The sequence below is a fragment of the Bacillus rossius genome, chromosome 16 (genome assembly GCF_032445375.1).
Source record: "Bacillus rossius redtenbacheri isolate Brsri chromosome 16, Brsri_v3, whole genome shotgun sequence".
Classification (NCBI taxonomy): Eukaryota; Metazoa; Arthropoda; class Insecta; order Phasmatodea; family Bacillidae; genus Bacillus; species Bacillus rossius.
Genome location: NC_086343.1, coordinates 33,036,857 through 33,062,952, shown reverse-complemented (window position 1 = coordinate 33,062,952; position 26,096 = coordinate 33,036,857). Strand labels below are relative to the sequence as shown.

General features: G+C 36.8%; 2 protein-coding genes across 5 annotated transcripts in view; one reads left to right on the top strand and one right to left on the bottom strand.

Annotated features, from left to right (window-relative positions):
- Positions 1–1,095: 1,095 nt before the first annotated feature.
- Positions 1,096–13,038, top strand: LOC134540018 (nuclear receptor coactivator 6-like). 4 transcript variants are annotated; one of them, XM_063382450.1, is made up of 3 exons: positions 1,096–1,196; positions 8,678–10,530; positions 11,219–13,038. In XM_063382450.1, exons 2-3 carry the CDS (start codon positions 8,726–8,728, stop codon positions 11,613–11,615), a joined length of 2,202 nt encoding a protein of 733 aa, XP_063238520.1. In that variant the 5' UTR covers positions 1,096–1,196; positions 8,678–8,725; the 3' UTR covers positions 11,616–13,038. The 4 variants fall into 4 exon arrangements, with proteins under 4 accessions (XP_063238520.1, XP_063238518.1, XP_063238519.1 ...); XM_063382448.1 differs by having other exon boundaries at positions 8,621–10,530; XM_063382449.1 differs by having other exon boundaries at positions 1,096–1,344.
- An 8,345-nt stretch (positions 13,039–21,383) lies between these two features.
- LOC134540428 (TNF receptor-associated factor 4) overlaps positions 21,384–26,096 on the bottom strand; it is a 132,520-nt gene continuing 127,807 nt past the window's right edge. The window contains exon 8 of the mRNA XM_063383171.1: positions 21,384–25,989. Within this exon, the coding sequence (XP_063239241.1) occupies positions 25,792–25,989 (198 nt within the window). The 3' untranslated portion in view covers positions 21,384–25,791. The remainder of the gene's footprint in view (positions 25,990–26,096) is intronic.

The following is a 26,096-nucleotide window of genomic DNA, read 5'->3' as shown; positions in this document are numbered from 1 at the left end:
GAACCTACCTGGTCCGAAGACATTCGTCAATTTGAACTTTTTGTCCCAACCTGTGTACTTCGGACCAGTGGCGTAGCCAGGATTAGCATATGGGGGGTGTTAAGAAGCATGGCCCCCCCCCTTCCCCCCGTATTAAAGCGGGGGGTCCGGGGGTCCTCCCCCGGGAAAATTTGGATTTTAAGGTGTAAAATAGTGCTATTTTAGCAGTTTTCGGTACTTAAATTTAAATATTGTAATGGTAAAAATTTTATTAATTTTAATATGAAATTTTGTTTGAGTGATGAATAAGAAATTAATTAAAGATTTGGTGCTAAGGGGGGGGTTCGAACCCCTAAAACCCCCCCCTGGCTACGCCCCTGCTTCGGACACATAAAAAGAACAGAACTCACGACATTTGAATTTCAGGTTCCCGTTTGAAAACGTGGTGTTTGTTTTTGTTATTGAAGGAAATGGAAGGTGTTTAAGTCAAGAAGAGCCACTTTGCCTTACTAAATAAATATATAATATTGAACTCCCTCAACTTTCATAAGTTCAATGTCTAACTACAAAGCATCAAAACAATAAACAAAAACTATGGTTTGAAACATTTACTGCGCTCTGGTAACTACTTTAGAAATCAATACATTCGGACATCGGAATTGTGGACAGGGCAGTTTTCGGCGAGACAATGTGACGTCTCTCACATTCGGATAAGGACACGGACCACGCAGAGGTTCACGCCTCAGTTTTAAGAGCTTATGCTCCATCTGTAACTTTCTCTAATCTCTGATTGTAGACGGGCTCTTAAATTCATTTAAATTTCACTTAGTTTAATATTTAACTTAAAAATAATTTAAAATGTATTAAATTTTAAAACAAAACAACTTTATTTGTTAAAATTAACTACATTTGTTTAGTGATTCTTGATGCTTGCAGTGTAAAAGGGAATGCGTCCAATATACACTTAGTTTCGGTCAATTTTATTATTAAAACATTTTTTAATGTTTTAAAGTAGTTTTATTTATTTAATCACACAATAGTTTTTTTAATAACATTTAGTTTTTCTTCATAGTATTTTTTTATCTCTCAGTATGTACGTGGTGGGTTGGGCTCGGTTGTATTGTTGGCAAACGGTAAAAACCGTGTGCTAACGATTGTTTACGTGTATAAGATTCCAATTTATTTATTGGTTGATTTATGCATTAAGAGTAAATCACGTAAGCTGTGCTTTTTCATTTAATAAATGAAGTGATTATTTGGTTTTGCCTAACATACAAAATTTATTTGAAGTTGTGGAATTACACATCTCGCATTTAGTGCCGCTAAAACCTACTGCAACGCCAGTTATTCAAAAACGTTGGAAGGGTTTGTTTACTCATTTTTTCTATCGTTCGTTTTAATATAAATTGGTGAACAGTTTCTTTTAGATTTTAGTATTTGTTCATGAGATTTCTTTTCACTTTCTTAATGCAAAGTTATTGGCCAGACCGCTCATATCAAAATAAGTACATAATAGTGTTTTTTATGTTAACCTGATGGTTTTGTGCAGTATTTGCAGATTAGATTTTCCAAACAATGTTGATGATTTTCTAATGTTCACATGACTATGCTACCTCTATGCAAACAAAGATATATTTGTATTTGTTCAGTTTTTTCTTGAAGTGTTTGTTGGAATATTTAATGTATTTTAAGAAAGTAAACTTTGGTATGACTATGGAGATCAGCTTGCTATTATAAACATATTGTTCAGTTTTTAGGCTCCATTATTGAATGGTTATGAAGGTTATTCATGAAATTCAAGGGTATTTTGTTAGAAAGTAAAACTAACCATTATTTATCTAGGTAATAGAATTATCAATTTGTTGTTTCCTTGCAGCATATAATATTGTTGTTAGTTTTATCATTTTTTTGGACAGTTCTATCATAAAATAAATTAACTTTTGGAAGTGGGGTGCATTAAAAACAAGCAATAATATGAAAATACTTGTTTTGTTCTTGGCTTTTTATTATTATTATTCTCTTAAAGGGCATGCGATATTGTAAGTAGTTTGCCATGTTAATTTGTTAGGTTAGTTAAGCTATATTTAAAAATTAATCCCTAATGAACTGTTAGCATTGTTTTATAGTCATTTTAATGGTTTTTTTTACCTAACCTAACCAACCGTTCCACACAGTATTGTTATTATTAATGTACCTAACCTTTAGATTAAATTAGATTATCTGTAAATATGTAGAGTAACGGTATCTGCGAAAAAAAATGCTAAAAATCTGAAAATACTTTCATTCTGTGCTCTTTCATTTCCTCTTTTCATTAAAACCGGCGGAGATAAGAAATTCCAAATACTTTAGGAGATATCAAATTTTTTAATTTTGCAATACAAGACCTGTGCTATCATTCCACCATCACAATTTTTGTTATTTTGCCGTGTGTTCGTGAATGCGTAATTAAATAAAATGGTCGATTAGGTCAGGTCAGTTACATTATTAATACTTTCAAAATAAGTGGACATTACAAATAATATGAATTAATTTTAATGGTTGTTCAGTTTTAAAGTATTTATAATGTAGCTGACCTGACCTAACAAACCAGGACAAAGGATGAACAGTAGGAACTCACGTAATTTTTTTTTTTACTTATTACTTGTGCAACATTATCAAAATAACAAATAAAACATAAAAATTGATGTAGTCGTTCACCTACGTTGTGGAAAAAAAAAATTCATACTCGTAAACAAGCAACAATGGTTAATGCCGCATGAATGCACATGTATTGTGATGAAAATTAAAAATTTGATATCTCCTAAAGTATTTGGAATTACTTATATGTCGGGTTTAATGAAAAGAGGAAGTTAAAGAGCACAGATTAAAAGTATTTTCGGAATTTTAAATTTTTTTTAACAAATATCGCTCTAATATGATAATTAAAAAATTTGATATCTCCTCAAGTATTTGGAATTTCTTATCTCCGCCGGTTTTAATGAAAAGAGGAAGTGAAAGAGCATATAATGAAAGTATTTTCAGATTTTTAGCATTTTTTTTCACAAATACAGTTACTTTACATATTTATCAGATTATCATTAACACCTGTAATTGGGCTTCTGGCCCGGTGGCAAAGAGTCCTCTCACTTCCAATACCTGCCCCTCAATTCCTTTCCACTCCCGCCCCGTCCTTCCAGGAACAAGAGCATCCCTCTTTCTGCTCACCTGCTATGCCACTCACTGTACCTGCTTCCCCCATCCCAGGTTTTTCGCTAGGGTTACCCCTAGGTACTTGTACTTACCTGTTTTCTGTATCTTCTACCCTTCTAGCAATAAAATTCTTTTAATATTTTCTCCTCCTTGTAAAACTAATTCACCTTCGTCTTGTTTACATTAAATACCATCCCATTCTTCATTGACCAGTGCTCTAACCTATCCAGATCACCTTGCTGGCCTCCCCTCCTCCTCTGTCATACACTGTTTCATACACCACGCAGTCCTAAAACATCGACAGGTTACCTCCCATTTTTTGCCGATTTTATTCATCATAATTATGAAAAAGAAGGCCCCCATAACATTTCCCTGCAGTACCTCTTCCCCTCTTCCGATCTTTTTCCTTTCCCACCCTCATTCGTTGCTTCTTATGCTATAACACCACACGCTACTTTGAATATAAAGGGAGGGGGGAAATTATGTAACTCCCAAAGCAAATGTAGGCCTATCTGGGTTGACATCTAAAAACATGCTATTCAATAATTTATTTTTATTCTGTCAAATGACAACGTTGATATTTAATGTGTTTATTTTAGGCTTTTGATTTTTAATTGTTGGGCTAGAGTACCTACTAATGACAATATACAATGCTGTGACTTCATGCAGAAACATTTGTATGAAATACACAATTTTAACGATCCTAACAAATACAGTGAAACAATAATGATTAGCCTATATCCATGATCATGTCTAACTTAATTAACAGTTAAAATGTAACACTATCAGAAAAGTTTTTATTATATCCAAATGGCATTTTACTAAATGTTTTAGAAAAATGTCAGGAATTAAAAAAAAAAATGCATTTTCAGAGTTTTATTTGCTTTTTATCATATCCCTGAAAATATAATTATCCTTGATAGTTCTGTAAAATGGCATTGCATGATTACAAGTTTTTTTTGGATAGTGTACTTTTTTAGTTGTTGCTTAGGTTATATTAGCAACATTCAAAATACTAAATGCCACTTTATGGGCCAATAATGGAACATCAGCTCAAAAATACCATTTTTTGAATTTTTATTCTCAAAGTTACTAATTAATTAGTTTCTTGCTTGTTGATGTAGTCTTGAAAATTACCATCTCTTCCATGTCTATGAACATATTGATCCAGTATGAGTGACGTATATCTGTGTTGAATGAGTTACTTATATGCATTGTGTACTGCTGTAAGTAGCATTAAAATGAGATTTTTTAAAATCACAATATAGTCTACAGTTTAGCTGCCGTAATAAAAAAATAAAATAAAGTTTAACAATAATCCTGTTTTTTTTTCTATAAAATTTGCCCAACACTGTTTCTCTGCAATTGAAGCAATTGCAGGTGTCATACATGTTTACCTTTGATATTTTAATGTAATCATAGTTTTAAAAAATAGACTAAACAGGGAAAAAGACAACAGATAGAATGTTAAAAAAAAATGTAAATGCTCTTGCGTCTTGCCACAGGAAACTGAGTGGCGTAGATTTACATCACAGTTGTAGTAAATATGGCAGAAAGGTTCCTGTAAGATTTCAGAACATCAAGAGGTAAAGAACTACTGTTCATATAACTTTAACACAATGCAAGGAAGTAACAAATATATTATCTAGTTATTAAAAAATAAATTATATGGTGGTACCTACCTTCTTATTCTAGATTTTTTTTTTGTGGTTCTTTTTTCATCCTGAAAAACCCTCAACTGCAATATAATAATTAGTGTGTCATTGTCAATGAATATTTGCCTGATATTTTGAAAAATTAGACAAGAATTGAAGCTTTGTTAAAGGTTTTCAATTTATTTATCATGCATGATAAAAAATTATACTTCTTGAAAGACCGAAATCATCCAATTCCTATGGGAATTGTAATGAGTGTAGCCTAGCATCTCATTTCTTATAGCTTGTGAAGTCACTTTTTATTGTCTTGTTTGAACTGTACCTTAGCATTTTTCCTTCTTCCTTAGTACCATTTCATGGTGTTTAAATTTGTGATAATAGAAATTTGTTTTCATTGTATTAGCCCCTTGTGATTTGTTTTCCATGGAAGCATTTATTTCATCAAGGATATTGATCTAATTTTGTTTACTCGATTTATTTTATGTTTAAAAGGTTGAAAAAACCACACATAATGTTCGGATTAATTTTTCAGTGTACCTTTTGAAGTAATAAATTAATTGCCACCGACATATATATTTTTATCATAATATTCATTTTATTTATCTTGATTTATGCATTGCGGTACCAACACCAGTTCTGTTATTACTTGCGTTTTACATTCTGTCAGCTTCTCATTGTTGCCTATCCCGACAATTGGGTGAGTTTGGTGATAACTCATAGGCAAAGAGAAAGTTGCGTTGAGCCTCAAACACAATTTTATTCTATAAAGTAAGGAGCATTAAACTCTCAATAACAAACATAAATCAAATAGTAAGGCTCTTGCTTCACATTGACTCAATGCTTCCCAGCACTTGGTATAGTTGCATGATCCTAAAGGTACTGTAACACATAGAATGTTTTCATTAATGCATGACCAATAAAATAATTTATTTATAAGAACCGTGAATAGGGCGTACATGGAATTCAAAACCATAAACTTACAAATTATTCTTAAACATTGAATTCCAAACAGCTGGTAGATTTCAAACATTAACAGCTTTGATTTGAAACGTTTAAAATAATTATTTATTACAGTAAGTGATACACACACACACACACACACACATACATATATATATATATAGAGAGAGAGTTTGTAAAAAAAAGTACACTCACAGCCATGCATAACTTGATTTAACGAAAAATGCAAAAATACATGTTAATCATCAAAACATGTTACTTGTAAAATATCTTATTAAAGCAATATATCTGAGAGTGTGGATGTAACCACCTTACAAATTAATATGGCATATAAAAACATGCCACCACTTGCCTGTTCTACAGTTCCTCGAGTAGTGAGTCCCCACTCTCGGGGTTTAGCTGAAGTAGTTGTGAGCTGTAAATCATGCAACGCATGGACTAACTGCCAGCAAATTCAGCAACGTGTTGATCCCAATTCTGCAAACCCCTGGGGCAGTCTTTTACGTGGTTGACGTATCCAGCTTTCCCACTGATACTGTTGTGTAAGCACGAGTTTCTACGCAGACGTAAACGTAAGCACATGCATTTCACACACCAGTTACCTCTGTAACACCTTTATGACACACACCCATGTTCATGAATGAGCAAACCGTACAAAAATTCCATACATTGTAACATGCATCCACTCATGTTCTTCCAGAAATGAGTCCCTCATATTGCCATAACCAGTCGTAAACACAGTAGGTGCATCTTCGAAATCCACATAAAGCACTTTAATTACATTAATGCCCTTGTATGCTGAGTTGATTCCAGCACCATGACTTTCGTGATACATAAACTTAACATAAGTTACATAATGTATGTATCTTTACGTAACGTGATAGTTTCTCTTATAAATTATCAAAGACCAATCCAGTTTTATAGCCGCCCAATGCCTCCAAACACCGACAAGCATCAAGCACTATCTGGTGTACATATGTTGTCAAAGACCATACGTAATGTCGTATACGTAAAGTCCTAAGTTGTGCTGTCTGGCCACAAAAGTTTAAGTCCGAAACGGACATAGAATAATTTCCAACTCCTCCTGCAGCTATCCCATCTGAATATTTTCTATCACCAACAGTACTCAGCAAAATATTCCATCACCAAACTTAACTTAGTTTGTGACAGTGATACCAATTTCCGAAGTTCCAGCGTAAACTGGCAGCATGATGTTACTTGGCGAGTTGGTGCGTCAGGGTGGCATCGGAACAATCTTCTTTCAGTGGGAGACTGCATTTGACTGTCAAAATCAGGCCATTATGTACTCGTCTTTAGCATCAATCGAGACAGCCTAGAACATTCTACTACGGACTTCTGGCTCACGGCAATGGCGGTCTTCCGATGACATCATATCCGTTGTTGATCTGGAAGCCTTTTTTCATTACTGTGACACTTTTTTCTTGGGTGCGTGATGAGTTGCCTATACCACAGGCTTTCAGAGCACCATGCGTTGCCTACACCACAGGCTTCAGCATCGCTAAAGCAGCAACTAATGACACAGTAAGGGACACATATGGTAAGGGGGGGAGGTTCACTTCACACCATAACATTATAACACGTAGGGCTCATGTAGTTTACTTTACTGGTTGTCCTGATCTACTTTAGCTATTGTTTTTTGGGATGCTAAATGAAATGTGAACATTGTTTCTATTTCTTCAGTTTAGTAAAAATTTTTAATTTCATTTTTTAATTTAGAAAGGAGCAAGGTGTCATAGTTGTAGGACACTGGGCTCTGTTTTGAGAACCTGGCATCAGTCCTGGTATGTCTTCCCAATTTTTTTTTTACATGATTTTTTGAATTTATTAAAGCAAATACTGGGATTTTTTTTTTTTTACCAAAGGCCGTAACTGATTCCTTCCATAACTTCTTGATGTGTGTGGTGTCTCCACGTCTAGTTACCTTGCTGTTGATAAGACGTATTGCAAAGAAAATTGTGAAACTTATTTGAAACCTTTGTGCTACCCTAAGCCCCACCTGGCTAGAATAATGGTTTTCTAGTTACTATGTATCAGTATATACCTGTGTCTATCTTTCAAACTTAACCCACTGGTTTTGTCCCTGTTTTTCTGCATATCAATCGCCTAGATTTTTTTTTAAATTACTGTCGTTAAAATGTTTGATTAGTCTTCATGTCATCCTGTTCATGTGAAATTTTATTTGTCCATGTTTTCTACACATTATTTACCATGTAATAGTTGTGTTGCTTTTTTTTTGACCACAGAAATCATAACTAATGAATCCCGTGGACAAACCACCACCAAGCAAGGCCCCCCCCAGCAAAGGATTCTGGCTAACAACCTAATGATTATCTTTCAATTGCCTCTAGATATGGTTGAAATAATGTAGTTTGCTTGGTTCCTCCTCAGGGTTATTGTTCTAAACCATAGTCTGTACAACCGGAAGTACAGTGAAAGGTCTTAAACCCTGCATATTATGGTTCGGCTTATTCTGTAATCCGGCACCAAATTGAGCAGCTCACGTACAAATTAGTTTCGGGTGGATTTCAGTGGTTTGACTTGGCCGCCGCGCTGTGTGGCATTACTGCGCTATCAGAGTTTTCAGTTAGCTCATAGTTACAGTTACTGTCTGTTTTTCATTTCAGTACAGTGTTTCCTGTTTTCAAGCTGGTTGCACTAAACATGTCACATTTCGTATTGTATCTTTAATGACAATCTATATCAATTTCTGGCAAAATCAAAGACTTTTCATCGTAATAAAACATCAGTATTGTTGTGTAGATGGTCTTAATTGTTTCTTGCAGGATGTGTAGGAGCAGAATGTTGGTTGCTTTCAGAGGTGAATCGGATGCAAGGAACTGTGTTCGGCAGACATGCTGTGACATGGTGTGCAGGAGCAGCTGTATGATGCAGGCAGGCGAAGAGGTCCCGCTCCTGGTACTATGGATGTGAGCACCTATGGAGAGCACCCCGCGTCATCTGGCCTGATGGAGATGCAGTCTGCGCTGGTGAACGGACAGCCCGGCGAGGTCGGCTTGAACAAGAGGGACCTTGAGCGCAGCGATAGCTTCCCGTGGGACGACGACAACTGCAACTCCATTGGGGACGAGGCCCCGGGCGACGGGGCCGCCAGGCCTGCCGAGATGTTCCTCCAGGAGGGTATGGGGGTGGCTCACAACAGCGGTCAGGGGAGCGTGGGCGGGGAGAACGTACGAGATGGTGTCGGTGGTGGGGAGCATTTCCTGCTCGGTTACCAGCCCGGCCCGGCAGACGGCAGTCACGGGCCAGGCCCGGTCCCCGTCGGCAAGCACTCGGAGTATGCTTCCCTGGATGACGTGCACAAGGGAAATTTGTTTAGGTGTGATGTTTGTCAAGAGGCATTTCATGCAAGTGGAGCTTTGAAAGAACACATGGTGCATATGGGACACTTTAAGTGCAGCATGCCTGAATGTTCGAATCAGATATTTACCACCTCTGATGAGCTGATGGCGCATCAAGTGACCGTGCACGCCGGGCCACAGTTTGTACAGAATCCTCAGCTTTACGATGGAAACACGTTTCAGCACGAACAGCCGTACATGCCACAGCCAGAGCAGTTTCAGAACTTCCAACAGCAACAGACTCTCCCAGCTGCCGACAACTTTCTGCAGCAGACACAACACCTGGGTCAGCAAATAAGCATCCAACCACGTTCTTTCAACAATGTGGAACAGCATTCACAGTTTGGGGATCAAACCAGCCAACATTCTTTAAGCAACTTGTCGCTGCAGCAGCATAACACCACGGCTACTCCTCAGTACGGCAATAACGGCACCTCACAGTCGCAGCATAGTTCAGACTTTACTCAGTACAGTGATAACTCCAACCCACCATCATCACAGTCGATGCCTCCGATCCAAACACGTCCATTCAGTAATGTTTCTCAGGCGTCCCCATCAAGCTCTCCCTCAAACTCTGTTTCATCACATCCCCAAATTCAGCTGCGTCCGTTCAGCAACCTCGTTCAGCAGCCACAGGTGTCGCCGGTGACCGCTCCACAGGTGTCGGCGGTGACCACCCCGCAGATCCCGGGCATCACCATCACCCCGCAGAAGCGACCCCTGACCGGGGATGGCCCCGACACTCCGACCAAGAAGCTCGTCACGGAGCTGGTGTTGGGGTCTGGCCAGGAGACGATCGCGCAGACTCTGAGCAAGTTGGGGCAAGGACAGGATCCGCGGCCACCGGCGGAGAAGAGCAACGCGAGCTCCGTGGCCAACATGCTGGCGACACGCGGGATCACGGTGACCCCCTCCGGGGGCCAGCAGAGGCAGCCGCAGCAGCAGCAGCAACAGCAGCAGCCTCCCACGCCCATGTTGTCCTCGCTCTCGATCACACCGTCGCAAGGCGCGGGGGGCAGCTTCCCGGTGCCTCAGGGACGGGGCTTGGTCTCGCGCCAGCAGCAGCAGCAGAGGGCGGTCCAGAGACCGGATCGGCCGCCCACGGTGGACCTCACGAGAGAGGCGTCGCCCCCGCGACAGCTGCAGCCCCCCCAGCACCAGCCCAGGCAGATGCCCCCGCAGATGCAGCCGCAGATGCAGCCGCAGATGCAGCCACAAATGATGCAGCAGGGCAGGTTGCGGGGTCGGGCGAAGCCGGCGGGCATGGGTCGCTTCACGTGCCAGATCTGCTTCAAGGTGTTCTCCAGCATGGAGACCCTCAACAACCATATGAACCTCCACCGCAGCCCTGGCAAGCCGCCTTATAGGTGAGGGTTTGTGTTGGTGTGTGCCAAGGCACCAAGGCTACAACTGTTCAGTTGAATTGTCGTTTTGACCTACTCGGCCCACTACTAGAGGGGTGGTAGAAGTTGCAGGGTTTCAGAGAAATTCCACTGTTTAACTGATATTTACTTTTATTTTTTGCCCAGAATGAACATTATAGGATTTAAAAAACTAATTATTTTGGTTTGATACGAATATAACTGCTATTATTAGTTCCTGGAACTATTTAGGGCATACATAGCATACTTAGAATCTCATTATAAAGTACCTAACTTTAAAGGGTTTCTCTATTTATAGTATACACATTCAGGATAGTACGTAGAATTTAATTGCAAGGGGGGGGGGGGGGATGAAACATTTTGCCCACTGTTTGCTTCCAGACACTTTCTTTTTGTTAGCAGGAAATAATAGATTTTGAAGGAATAAAATTAGGATGGTTTGGAAAGGGGGGGTGGTTCCTCCCCTCTTGCATTTACCCCTGTATACATTCAGTTCCCTACAAGAGTTTTGAAAGCAGTGACAGTTCAGTATAAAGTACATTCATTGTGTAATATGAAAACTAGGATTTTTCAGGTATGTTGTAATGTAGTATATTTTAAGCTTGACGGCTTGTATAAAAACATGTGTTGTATTCCAGGTGATGTGAACACAACAGTTTGTGACTGCCGACAGGTGCACCAACTGCCCGGCGCAGTACTCGTCCCACCACGGGCTGCTGATACACCAGCAGGCCTGCCTGCGCAACTTGGCGCCGCCGCCGGTGAAGGCGCGCCAGGCGGTGCCCCGCTTGCCGGCGCCCGCGCGCCAGCCGTCCGCCTCGGTGGCCGGCCAGGCGCCCATCATCGGCCAGCAGCAGGCCGGCGACTACGGCCTGGTGGTGGTGGACATGCGCAACCCGGCGACGCTGAACCGCCTGCGCTCGCTGGGCGTCACCTCGTACCTGCCCTTCCCCTCGGCGGGCAACGTGCACGGCATCCCGCTCATCAACGCCAACCGGCCGGGCAACGTGGGCTACCTGGGCGTCACCCACATGATCCTCATGGGTGCCAGCATGCCGCTGCCGCGATAGTGCGCCCTCGCGCCCTCGCGCCCTCGCTCCCTCCGGACTCTCTGTGTGCCTTGCCGGCCGGCGTCCCTCTACCGACCACCGTACAGCCACTTTGTTTCATTTCACGTGTCTGGACATCCCAAGGGTACATGGGTGTTGGTACTTATTAATAAAAGTACCCTGTACTGAATTGTTGGTAATTTTAAAACGTCTTGTATGTTTCCCAAAAACAAATATATACACATATATGTATGTTTCAAAGTACTGTACGAACCAACAAAAATATTTTATGGAGCTTGGATTTCTCAATTTATTTTACAAACAAAATTGGAATATATGTAGTACATATACTTATCTCCGAATTCTGGGTGTACTAAATATTTGGAATTCTGGAAGAGTACTGCAATGAGAATTTAAGAGTTTGTTTAGACATTTGAACAGTTGGGCAGAAAATTTATGACGTTGTTGAAGTTTGCTAAAAAGTGTGTGTAGATTTTTTTTAATATAAGGTGTACATGAGGAGTAAATGAATCCAAGAATCTTGCCTGTTTTTCCCCTGATCAATTACACATATGATTGTTCTAAATCATTTGATCTGTTGGCTAGACTGTTTTGTATATGACTAGTAAAAATTATATTTTTTGAAGTGGAATTTTAACATTTCTTTTAGTCCGTCTGCTATCTCTCACGTGTCGTCTTTAAACACAACCTACCTTTGATTGCAGCTGTTCTCATAGGTAACAGCGTAGACATGTTTATATGGTTGATTGTTTACATCACACAGCTTAATACTGTTGAGTTCTAGTATTTGGCAGCTGTATGTTACTTATCAAAATGGATAGCCAAGTGGAAAGAAAGTCCCTTTGTCCCCTTTTGTTTGTCTTAAAAATATGTTAGTTGTGCTTTTGGCCAAAGGAATGATCACACCCGCGTAAGGAGGACATGAGAACATGCGTGTACGGATGCCGGCCTGTTGGAGGAGAGACATAGTTTGTGTGTGTTTGCTTTATTCTTAGATACTCTAGAGTGTACAAAGTTTAAGTCGATTTCCTCCCACCCCACATCAAGAATGATGTCGTTTTGGTGTTTTTATCTGACGTAATCATTTTTATTATTTTTGTACAAAAAAAAAGAGTATATGAAATAGATGAGACAAGTGTGTTAGTATAAAAACTCTCAAACATTGACTGTTTTTTTTGTTAACTTACTGTTGTGGTTAAGATAATGTTTGAAATATTTTATGTTGTTTTTATAAGACGTCAATTGACATTGACTACTTTTAAGTTAGGTTTGGGCAAAAAGTGCTATGATAGTGCCAACCAAAGTTCCATGGAAGAGATGTAGTACAAGTTGGAAGTGGATAAAGGGTGGTGTGTGTTGGCTGTACTGGCAAACAAAAAGGATTTGGTTGTAAGTTGCTTTGAATAAAATATTGTTTATTGTATTCCCTGTGTTTGGACTGTACAGTTAAGCCTGTTCAGGACCATGGCTGTGCCGTATATGCGGTTTTGCTGGATTATCAAATGTCAATACAGTTTTAACGGGGGAAAACAAAGGATAATTAATACAGTACCAGAGAGTCCGTACGCCTCCTCTATTTTATGAAGTTGTGAATGTGATTATTATTGCTTAAGGGCCTTTAAAATGCCCTTAAATTCACCATGTACCATATTAACTAGAAATGAAACTGATATTCGATTACCATCCAGCATCTGGACGTTTTAAAGCTGGTGATGAAGATGGTGAGTGGCTTCCACCAGAATCATCACATGGCATTTTTAAGTACTCCAGAATAATTTTCTTGCGCCCCCTTTCAAATCTTCAACGTTCCCCAAATAGTATTTCTTAAACCTCAGATTCAGGAAGGTGGCAATCAAATAACGTAATTTTGGTCTTGTCCTAGGGTAATGAAACAACTTTCCATTTCAGCTCTCGGTGAGGATCTCATAAGCTGTAATTCAGAGGTCATTTGCACCGTTTCACTCTTGTCCAAATACTTAATGCAGGAACATGTGGAATCGCTTCAGAGATGCCAGAGAGACCAGAACTGGTGATTATTGCAATTCCCTCAAAAGGTTTTAAAAGCTTAAACACACTGTTCCGTCCAAGTCCTATTGCTTAGCTGCTGTCAAATTAAGTGTATCATAGTCGCCTACGTTAATAGAAATACCTAGCCTGTTTTTTTCTCCAATAAGCGTTCTTCCCTATAGTAAGTAGAAGTCCACAGCGTACTTATATCTCTTGAACAAGTTGGTGCATGTGAAAAATTAATCTCTTTTTGAATCTCCCGCGCAGTTACTCTTGAGCTAAACCTGAATGAAGTACGTCACAAAACGTCTATCAGCAGCGATCATCTTGACTACTTAATGCTGAACCTTTGACTGTTACAACCTTTTGAAGTGAATGAATGAATGAAGCATCTAGCAGAATCATACTCGTCCACCTTTGACCATGTTAGCACCACTGTTGTTAATGAGTTAATGTATTTTATTTTGGGGTCCTTTTGCCATATTTTGTCCAGTGTGAGAGCCCGTTGTAGATGGCGTCCTAGTGAGCGCAGTATGTTCCAGATGAATGTCGGACAACCAATGAGCTGTGAAACTCGGAAAGCTCATTAGGTTAAATTATTTGAGTAACAAGGTGTGACTGTACCCTTTTTTCATTAAGTCTTGAGAATCTCACACTTTCCACAAAGGATGATGGCTCGTCCGGTGCAGCAGTTTCTGTGATTTAAGTAGTGATTTTTGGCACTTGCATCATTCCCTTCCCATTATAATTTTTATTCAAATGATTCACACAAAATCTATTGTTTTTGTATCAATGTCGAAGGTGAACTTGGACCAGGGAAGGCATCAGCTGTCTGCGGCGAAAATACATCACGGCGGACTGATCCTTTTAAATCTCGAACTATCTGAATGTTTGGATTTCAAGTGGTTACTCATACTTGATCTACTTGGTGGAAGAATGAGCATATTAAAACAAACTTTATCGAAAATAAAAATAATTTGGATCAGTACTCTAGTTTATTTATACCACATTCTATAAAATTACACACTTCGCTAAATTATGTTCTTAGTATAGCTAATTAATTTATGGCTAAAAGTCATTAAGGTCAAAGATTATATTCATATCTACTTATACTTACGTAAGTCATAGCAGGTTTGATCATTGTTCGACCACATTTTCTGTTACACCCTTGGGTTGGTTCATAACAACGATCAGGGCCGCCTACAGACATTTTTGGGTCCGGGGCAGAGTTTGGGTTTGTGGCCTCCCCTCCCCTAAAAAATAGTTTTTGTTCTCTATCAGCCAAAATTTGCAATTTACACACTATTCATCTGAAACTGAAGAAGAGAAACCTGGTTTCTAGCTCTCTCGATAGAACTGTACCACCAGACCTGTTTGGAGTTAGTGTAGAAAAATGAATCGGAATGATCATGGTTACTGTTTCAGTACAAATAAAAAAGATGATGTTTAAAAAAAAATGTATATCACTAATTTCAGTATTGAAAAATAATTCTTTTGAAACTAAACAATTCTATTCAAATTTTTGTTTGATAACTCTTAAAATTAAATTATAACATAACAAAATAGTGTTAGTTTCAGTTTATCAACAGTTTGTCTTACTTTTTTTTTTTTGCTTTAGTTGTGGCCCCCTTTACATTTGAGTATTTCGTGGCCCGGGGCAATCTGCCCCCCCCCCCCCCCCCCCCCCGCACCCATTTTATGATCTCGGATCAACACTGCGCGAGCACACATGGCTGGCATTATCACTGACTTTACACAGGTTAATTTAATCAGATGTAAATATTAGACTAGTATTTACAAAATTTCAGATTCTAATGTAAAGTGTATCAAAAATTATATTTGTTCTAGTGTTAGACCTCTTTTCAAGTATAATACCCATATTTTAAATTTCTGAAAGGCTTGTTAATTCAAATAAATGTTTTAATATTTTATTTCATTATTTTCAATGTCCATATTAATGTATTGTACTTGGTCCTCTACCATATTTTGTCCAGTGTGAGAGCCAAGAAATATATGGCTTCATAGTGAGCACAGCATGTTGCAAGTGAAAGTCAAGACAACCAATGAGCTGTGATACTTGGAAAGCTCAGGTCCTAATGTCAGAAGTTACAGAAATTCAATATTAAATAGAAGCTGTTTTTTAGTCAAAACCTATTCATATTTCTGACTGCTTCGTTTTTTTTATTAAATTTTAGATACCAGTATGGTTTTCAGTTGTTATTTAAATTCAAAATATGATGCAGTGACTATGTGTGATCTTGTGACAATCCATTGACCATTTGCTTGCAATGTCAAAATCGATTGTGTATAATTCTAGACCAGCTTTGGGAATAGCAGAGGCTGTATTTTCATTATCTTTTTTGGAAAATTGGAAATATGTGTAATTTTAAAAAAAGTCAGGGAAATTTGAAATTTTTTCATAAAGAGTAAGATCGATTATATTGCAGATTTGTGTGGACACTAGCACCAAATTCTAGTTTTTTGAAGCAAAGCAAACATCAAATTGTGAATATTATTTGTGGTGACGTATTGCACTTATTTTATAAAATACAGAAGTGAAGTAAAAAAAAAAAAATCATTTAACATTTGTAATGCATGAACTGATTAATTGATTAACCTATTGGGCCCAATGATTAATTGATGAACCTGTTGAGGCTTCCACGAAAGGAAACAAGAGTGACACCTTCTGATTTTATTAATCAACCAAATTTATTCAAGAAAACATATTCAACACAAAAAAATTTCTTGGGGAAGCTTCCATCATTTTAAAGCTTCACATTAGACGCAAAGCTTTTTGCATCACAACCGTAGCTTCAAATAAAATGAATAGCAAATTTCCTGATGAAGTCAAATCAAATTTTAAAAGAGCTTCAGTTGATTTGCTTATTCAAAACTTTGCACAGGCCTGGTGGACACCCTGTGCATGTAAGATAAAAATAAATTTAATTCAAGTTGGTATGTTCGTCTTTCATGACCGTTGTGAATCATCCCCGCATGCTACGCAAAAAATACAGCACATTTGTAAATCTGTATTTTATTACAAGTGAGCAAATTTGAACTCTCCTGATGAGTGTATTTTGTGCAGTATACAGTAAAACGCCACAGACCTTCTCGGAACTGACGCAGTAGGCTGACATGCGTTGCTGTATTTGTCTCTGTCGCGCTTTGTTTGTACTGTAGTCGTATGGTTGAGCACATTACTGAAATGTATTGTATGTTAATAATTCAGTAAAATACTAAAATTTTAGCATAATTTAAAAATTTTTACTGTTAATTGTAACTTTTACTGACATAAAGTTTTAGATTTTTAAGTTGAAATTAATGTTTCCTTTTTTGTTTCCCATTTTCGGCTTTTTTGCGGATTATCCGCGATTTTCACTATCCGCGGTGGCCCTGCCACTTAATTTTGCGGATAATCGGGAGTGTACTGTATAATACAGCTAAGCCTCCTTTATTTGTTTACCCAATTTAAATTACTTACTCCAAAAGCAAGTTTGTAAAATAAAATATATCCTCGAAAGGTCATTTATTTGGTGTGTCAAAATATAAAAAAAACTTGCTACCAAGTGATTGTGTTTTAAATTTTTTTAAATTTATTACAAAGATTATTAGTACAATGTCTAATATATATATAATTTATTTGGCAAATCTCGCCATAGAATGTGCAACTGGCTATTATTAAGAAATTAACAAAGTTGTCAGTCCGTTGTGCAATGTTAAAATTTCCGCAAAATATTATTGAATTAAGGTGAAATCCCAAACACTTTTGAATGTTGGTAGTGTAGTTAGCTGCTGAACACACCATTTGCACAGCAGCCATCACAATACCAGTGTTAGCGACGAGGTTATCGCGTGGGCATGTACCAATCCAGTCAAAATTTCAGGGCTTTGGTAAGTTGTTATTCCTTAGGTACAAGTTGTTTTATTTTGATTTATACATATTTTGCTATAATTTCATAAAATTCAGTATCCTTATAATTGAAAATACAGTTACAGTTTCAACTTTTCAACTATAACTTCAAATTTATGTCCTATACATCAGCACCTTTTCGTCAGTCTCATGTCTGGTATTACACCAGAGGACTGATGTGTTAACAGGGTACTGATGTTTATTTTAGAGCCTTTTGATCTTAACTACTGTAGTGCCTAAACATTTGTTTTACTAATTTATAATTAAAACATTATGGTGCCATTATAAAAAATTTATCTAGGGAAGAACTATCAATAAAGAAAAAAGAGCCAAAAAGGCTCGTTTGACCAGAATTAATAGCGACCCAATTCAATTTTCAGAGTGTAAGGAAAAACAAAGATTGCAATATTTAAAATAAAATAAAAAGGAGAAAGGACAAAAGAAATCTGTTGAACAAATGACACCTCACAAGCAACAGATAACTAGAATAAATTGGAAAAAATATTCATCAACTATAGGCAAAACAAGATTTGAACGGAAACAAAAATAGTTTTGTATGTCAGAATACACCTTCAGTCACGTACAATAAAGGGTCACCAATAGTTCCTGAAGAAAATAGACCTTATTTACGAAGATCAAAGAGTGCAAGAAGCCAAAAACATAGAAAATACAGAAAAAGCGAAATAAAAAATATGAATGCCATTATTTCAAAATTTAAAACAAACCCAAATACTCAGCATTAAAAGTATAAATGATTTGAACAAAGTTAAAGGTAATAAAATCTGACAAAACAAGAATTGAAAAATTGAGCGAATATGTAACTAAAAGAAAGGAATCGGTAAAAAAAGGCCTTTTGGTGAAGTCATGAAAATTTAGTTAGAAGAAAACTACGCGAAAGTAAAGTCATAAAGAAAAAACAACTTAAACAAATTATATCTGGAAGTGTAGTAGACAAATATAAACTTAGGAAAATCAAAAATAAAGCAGTGACAAAGAAAAAAGACCATGACCTTATAAAATCAGTAATAATGCATGGCAAAATACAATTCCTAAAATATATCCAGGGAATTTTAGAAGATGTTGCTAATAGCTTCCAGCAGCCGGAAAGAAAGAATTTGTCTCGAAAGCAAATTAAAAAAAAAAAAAGACAAGCGATACTTGATTAATAATTTGGAAATTCTTCACAAGAAGTTTTTGGAAACTGTTCCAGTTGCAATCAGTTATTCCATATTTTCTTGACTACGACCATTTTGGGTCAAATCCCCTACTTTTTCAAACCACGGTACCTGTGCTTGCACAATCCATGAAAACGTTGCTGAACTAAAAAAATGCAAATATTACACAACAGTGAGTATTCATCAAATTATGCTGGAAACGCTTTGTTGTGATTGACACACTGAAAGCTGTCTAGAGAGAATGTGCAAGTGCTGTTGCTTAAAACTTTAATTCACGCAGAATTCAATAATTCTAAGCTGATCTTATTGAAGCACTGGATAGTAAAAAAAAGTTCATAATTGATCCAAAAACAAAGAAACAACAGTTTGTTACGAAGTTTACGAAGAGAAACAGAGAAAATCATACCCAGAACTCTCATTACAAAACTTGATAACAATATGAAATTTAAAAAAAAAAACTTATTTCATACTGCACTATGTCATCAAATTTATCCCATCATGTCGAAGCAATTTGGGCCCATATACAACCAGTGATGGCACCATTGCCACCAATATTCACCATATTCACTTCCTCAGTGAAGGCAGTGTCACTCAACACAGGGACAAGCTCATGTTCTATGTACTGGGGGGTAAACTGCAACAAGTGCACCCTTACATTACAAAACACACCTGGAACCATCACGAAGCTGGCCACGGAAAGCGGACACCCGATGGTGTAGGTGCCACATGCAAGCAAACGGCACATCAAGCAATTGCCACAGCAGGAGACGAACTGATTTGAATGACTTGGCCGCTGTCATTCGCGAGAAATATCAAGGGATATGAGCAGGTGTGATTGAAGTAAGTAAAACTAAGCAAATAAACACCTTAATTAAAGAAAAGACATCTTAAAGACGCTATTGGTGCATGAAGCTACAGGCTCTGCTTATTTGCCAAACCAGCCTGCAATGAAATCACTTATTGTTTCTGCGAGTCTGATGGATGTGATCATTACAGGCAATTAGTAGAGACCTGCAAAATTCGCGGATTCTTTGACCTCTAGGATAGACTCCACAGTCCTTTAAATACTCGCGGAAATGACACCTGTTCATTGGCTACTGACGCGTGAGACGTCTCAACTAGGCTGTCCGTAATTCATCACTTTCTTGGTTTAGTGTTTCCCATTGGCTCACAGTTCCTCAGATAAAATGTGGGCCAATCGCAGAAGCGGTACGAAGGTATAGTTGTTTTGATGCTAGCCTATAGCGAAATGAATCCGCAAATTTTGCATGTCTCTAGCAATTAGGTATGAGACAGAACTACCGGATACGCACGTGAATAGTTCTAATAAATTCGACTTTGAAGACAGTCTCCGCCTACGTGAGACACATCAAAGTTGCTATAGCAAAGGAGGTTATGTCTTGGCCAAGTATGTAGCACGAAGAACGGAATATCATTATGCAGGGATCTGCTCTGCTGTTTATGATGATGGTGAGTTGAGGGTAACTTTTATAAACATTTGCAACAATGATGGCACTCTGTTTAAGCTGGATGATGTGATGTCACAGCTGCCAGTAGATCAAGTAATAAAAAAATGACCGTGGTCACAGAAAGGAACAGGGTATTTTACCAATCTATAGAAGAGATAGACTTTTTTGAAAAGTAATTTTTATTATGCTGTTAAACTACTATTAGGTTTTGTTTTAGAAGCATTATTTTCGTTGTAGCAAAAGAGCTGATATTTATTTGTTTTTAGTCATTATATTTTGCAATTGATATCTATTGAATGAGTAAGGCATAACTCTTCTTATTTTTGTTCAAATTTAAGTTAGTGGATTACTTATTTAATTTTAAAATAAACTACCTCAAAGTATTATTAGTAATAACAATTTTAAAAGATTGTTTTTAAGACAGAGATAGTACCTACAATATTACATATTTGTAGGTAAACTCAGAAATTACCAATGTGATTTAATTATTAAGATATGTTCTGTTGTTAGATTCTAAGGTATTTGGTGTTGAACATGCTTGAAGTAACAATAACTATTATGATTTCCAATGAAACTGTGTATTTAATCAGTACCTACCATGTGCTTTTCATCGGTCCTCTGGAAGTCAAATTTAGGACAATCCACATAACTCACAAATTATTTCAAAATGTGACTGGTTCGATCTAGATCATTATATTATTTATATTGCCAATCTCCTCATACCGAAATAGGTACATATCAATTATACTTAAAACTATATTTAAAAAAAAAAAAAAGTCAAAAGTTACCCAACTTTGGTAGAATTGCCAATCAAATTGATATGTTTAATTATCAGTCCATGTATACATGAACAGCAACTAGAAGTTTGTTATTTGTTATTGCATGTCAGATAGTTTTTTTTTGTTTCATACTTCCTTTTCTGTTTAAAGAGTGCATATAAAATTTTATTTCACAACTGAATATGGGAAACTACATGTGTTCTTCTATTGTCTTTTTTTTTCTTCCTTCAATTTAAAAATGAGGATCTTGGGCTTTAAACAGTGAAACATTTTGTATTTTGGTGTGTACATTTGGTTGAATTGACAACTAGTATAAATTTTTAAAATTATTTATTCTTGTAAGGAAGACTAGAAATAAGAAATTTGATCTTGACATTACATAGCAACCACGAAAAGGACTACCAGGACCAAAAACTGAAGAGGACTCATTTGCACAAGATACAGTATTTATTGCGACACTGAACACAGTTTGCACATTGGTATGGACAGAGCTGACTGTAACAGCAATGGTACAGACTATGGTACACGCTGCATCTGGTATTCACACACCCTTTGGTTAGCCCCAGCTATAGTGAGCACGCCTCGCCGCTCGCCCCCACACGGCCGAGCTCGCAGTCGCTAGAGCAGCGCGTTCCCCCGCAAAACCAAATCCCCATTACCAACATTGCGTTATGTTGACTCGCAGGACTGTAGCGAAACTATATTTTCTGTAATAAATAGCATTTCTGAACGTTCCCGAGCATTGGTTTAGAACTTTTTAACACAAACATTTTTTTTTTGCTACTTGATAAAAATGTCTCTGATCATTAATTATATTTATTCCCCAATTTTGACAAATTAGCATGGGTACAGCTTGCCTCTATGGATATTCACACGAAAATTATGCAAGTGAAAAATGGTAAATGAAAAAAAAAAAAAAAAAAAAAAGGATGCACCGATGTACCCAATTGTTTTAGTATCGTACCATCTGATATTCTCAATTTTCTGGGTTCCCGATGCAATCATTTCCGATCGATACTTAAAAAAACTGATACACATGAAGAAAGTACCCATTTTTTCTATTTACTCGTGTATAGTTCCATGGGCATATTTTACTCCAATTTTTTTTGTAATTTAACAGTCAAGTGTATTATGTTCTGCCTAATTTTATTTCATCTACCAAAAATCCTTTAAATAAAGAATTATTTAGGTAATGACTTATTATTTAAAAATACAGAATTTCTGGAGAATTGCATTGTGATTGTTTACAAAAAGTTTTGAAAACGGTTCTGTATCGGTTAACAGATCTTTTAAGTAAATGTATCAGTAATTGGATCTGTAACAGTTTTTATCCGTATTGCCCATCACTAACGACAATATGAACAGTTTCGAAATTAAAGAGCTGCTAAAAACTTGTAATCGCCCTCGCTTCATTCCAGTATGAAACCTGCTACCTTAGCTGGCTGAGGTGATGTTTTAATTGTCAACCAACGCTATTCTTTTACTGGCCAGCATTGGAACACTCACCGTCTTTGACTGCAAACAACACCATGTCGAGGGAGCAGCAACGTACTCAAAATACTTACATTAAAAATAAATAAACAACCTAAACATCATGGTCACTGAAAATGAAATTGTTCACAGCTACAAAACTAGGCTCTAAAAAATAACTCTAATACATTGCACTGACAGAAAAACTTCACAAATATACAAGACATGTAAACAATTATCTTTGGCCAAACAATATGTACACATCTTTGGAACACAACACACAATTTATATTACATATTTACATTCACTTACTCTATTGAGACCAATAATGAATATCTGGGGATAATCACATGCCATCTTTATTGTGATGAAAGTTATTTTAGTTTCATGTACAATAATTAGTAAATTTAATTTAATGTGTGAGTAATTCTGTTAGTAGTTGCTAGGCGTCACATTGAATCCGCTTTATATTTCCTTCACTAAAATTCTACATTTCAATCAGGACAACGGGAAATTAAAAGTTGAAAAGTTTCAACGTGTGTATATTAACAGCTTCATTATTTCATCTGGATAATCAGGGAAATTTCAAAAAGTTTTTTATCTCCGGGAAAATTTAAGCAACTATGCAAGTGTTTAACTGTCTTCAAGTTCATTCCCTATAATTATCAAAAACTTATCATTTTAGTTTGAGCTACTATAAGTTTTATGTACATATTAAAATGATTAAGTTTACTGATAATGATCATCTGCTCACAAGTGACAGATAGTAATGAGATGACAACTACTCAAAGACAATTTATATGTATCTGTGGTACATTTAACTGTCAAGTAAAATAATAAAATTTCTTAACTACCTTAAAAAAAAAAAATTATTTTGAAGTTGAAGCGAAGTATAAAAATATTATATTGAAAGTTTTTTAAAAACTTCCCCGGCCTTGCATGTTCACCTTAAAGTACTAATGGTAAAAAAGGGATGTTTACAAAATTCAAACAAAATTTGTGTGACATTTGTCCAGTTTAACCTTTATAATTTCAATACGTTATAAATAATACATAAAAAAAACCTGTTAGTGCTTTTTCAGAAATAACATAATTTTTTTGAAAATCATTGTTTCATAGCTTACAAAAAAAATTTTGGGCAGTAATTAACCATACTCTAATATGTTTTATTCCTTTATTATTTTGTAACTTTATTCTTAGTGTATATTTCTGTATATTTTTAGTGAATTTTCTGGCTGTAAACATTTTATGGCTTTCTCAGGGTTAACTCAGCCTGGAATCCATAGGAATTGATCTCTGTAATTGATGTGAGTGATTAGTGGCCGTGGCGGTTGACTCTGCATTAACAATCAAAACTAAACTGAGCACTTATGGTCTGAAGAAGACCTGCTTATTGTCACGTTATGCCACAAAACAAATTAAAAAAATCTAATCATCCATGTACATAAAGTCACGTAATAAAAAGTTCACACTGGTACATAATTATAATAAATCTCTTCGATGTTACCGCATTTATCTCTAGCTGGAGTGAGTAAGATACAAATTTTATGTGCAAACAACTATTCAGTTCTTGGGTTACAAAATATTTACACATTACAAACTTATTTTTGGTAGTATGCACTAGTATTTGATATCTTAAAGTGTGGAGATGAAATTACAATTTTACACATTCATTTCAACACAAATTCAACTGCACTGAATTCCCTTCTGCATCAATAGTCCTAAGAATATTGCTTTCCAATTATAATATCTTATCTGTCTACACCATGAACAGCTGCCGAAGCCCATTTTATTGTAAAGACCACATTGCGATGCACAGAGGTTTGAATTAAAATGGACTCGGGATAAATTTGGAACCAACTTAGTTAAAATTATGAATGATGGAATTCCCTAGTTAAAGTGGGCTCAGATGGACTTTGCTGATTCTTCTCAATTACTGGAAACTCTTAACCGAACCATCATTGTATAGTACTCATGTTACTAGGAATCTGAGCAAGAAATGTTCCAAAATTTCTATGTACCAAATGATTTCACACATTCCAATGACATGTGTTTAGTTCAATATGCCTGTGCGAATACTAGTGTTTTGATGCAAAGTGAATAAAAAATAGAATGTTTAAAATATTCCCGTATCGAACTGTGGATATTGTTTTCTGCAATGCTGTATTAAACTTATTTTATAAAGTACAAAATTTAAGTAAAAAATAATAATAATCATTAAACTAATTAGTTCAATAGAATTATAAAATACTCATGCATAATATTAATACTGAGCATTTATAAAAGCAAACGGAGCGCCTTCTTTTGATTTTTTAAGTAAATATTTTCATAAGTAAATCTTAGGCTTCCAATATTTTAAGACTTTGGAACAAATTCAGAACTTTCAATTACATGCAAAGCTTTGCATCAAAACCAAAGCTTCAAATAAAACAAACAGCAAACTTCCTGGCGAAGTCAAATAGAATACTAAAAATAGGTTCAAATGATTCGCTTAGTTGTAGATTCGCACAGGCCTGAAGTTCAATTAAAATTTAGAATTTTAATTATATATCATGCATTACTTCAATCCTCAATAATAAAAAAACCAGTGATCTAGGAAACAGGCTCTTAAAAAAATTCTTTAAGAGATTCCCAGACACCAGAACTAAAACATTAAAAAAAAAATCAATAATCAAAATTTTCTCCTTCATTCTGCCCTAGAAAATTAACAATGCAGTTAAAGGAGTTCCAAATAAAAAATTTAGTATGTATAACTTTCAATGCCTAAAGATTCCACTCTGCCGTTATAATATATATTCAAATCTGCAAAAAGAATGTTTACATATAAATAGTTAATACATTGGTTCTCAAACGTTTTGAAGTCAGGGCACATTGAATTGTAGGCATGCCATGTACAAATTTCTGAGAAATAAAATATCATACTTAAGTCAAATATTACAAACAAAAGGTATGTGATAACAAAATGAAATGAAACATACCTTAAGTTTATACATTCTTGTGTTTATGATAAACATATGCCTGATTAAGCCTAACGAATTTCTTCAATGTTCGGGCGTATGCTCGAATTAAATGGTACGATAGAATAACTATATTTATTTTTATATCTGCAAACATTGAGAACCGCTGATTTAATTCAATAGAGACTATGTAACTGAAACGGTAAAAGTTTTACATTACAGTGGCTGGGAGCAGATACCCTTTCACGCATGCGGCCACAATTTGCGAACAATCGAACCCAGTGTTCGCAGAGCCCTGGTGATGTCTCGACACAGACGCTGGTCTCTCGCCCCGCAAGCGAACCCACTCCACTGCTGCCGAGGGCGGCGTCCCAGCGTTCTCCGCGAGCCATTTCGCTGCTGCACGAGGTCACACGGCCACGATGCTGCTGGGGTCCACCTGCACGCGCAGAAAGAGCACGTCGTCGCGCACAAAGTGCCTCTTCTTGAGCACCTCGTGGGACACGAAGCGCGGGAAGCCGAACCCCAGCGAGTCGGGCTCCTTGCTCGGCTGCTGGAAGTTCTTCCACGTGGGGTCCGGGATGAAGCTCTCCACGATGTTGCAGGCCTGCCGACGCCACGACAATGAACATTCGTAAAAAACCATCCAACTATACTCATCATTTAGTTTATTTGTTAATTATGAATACAGTGATTCGCTGATCATTGTGAGTA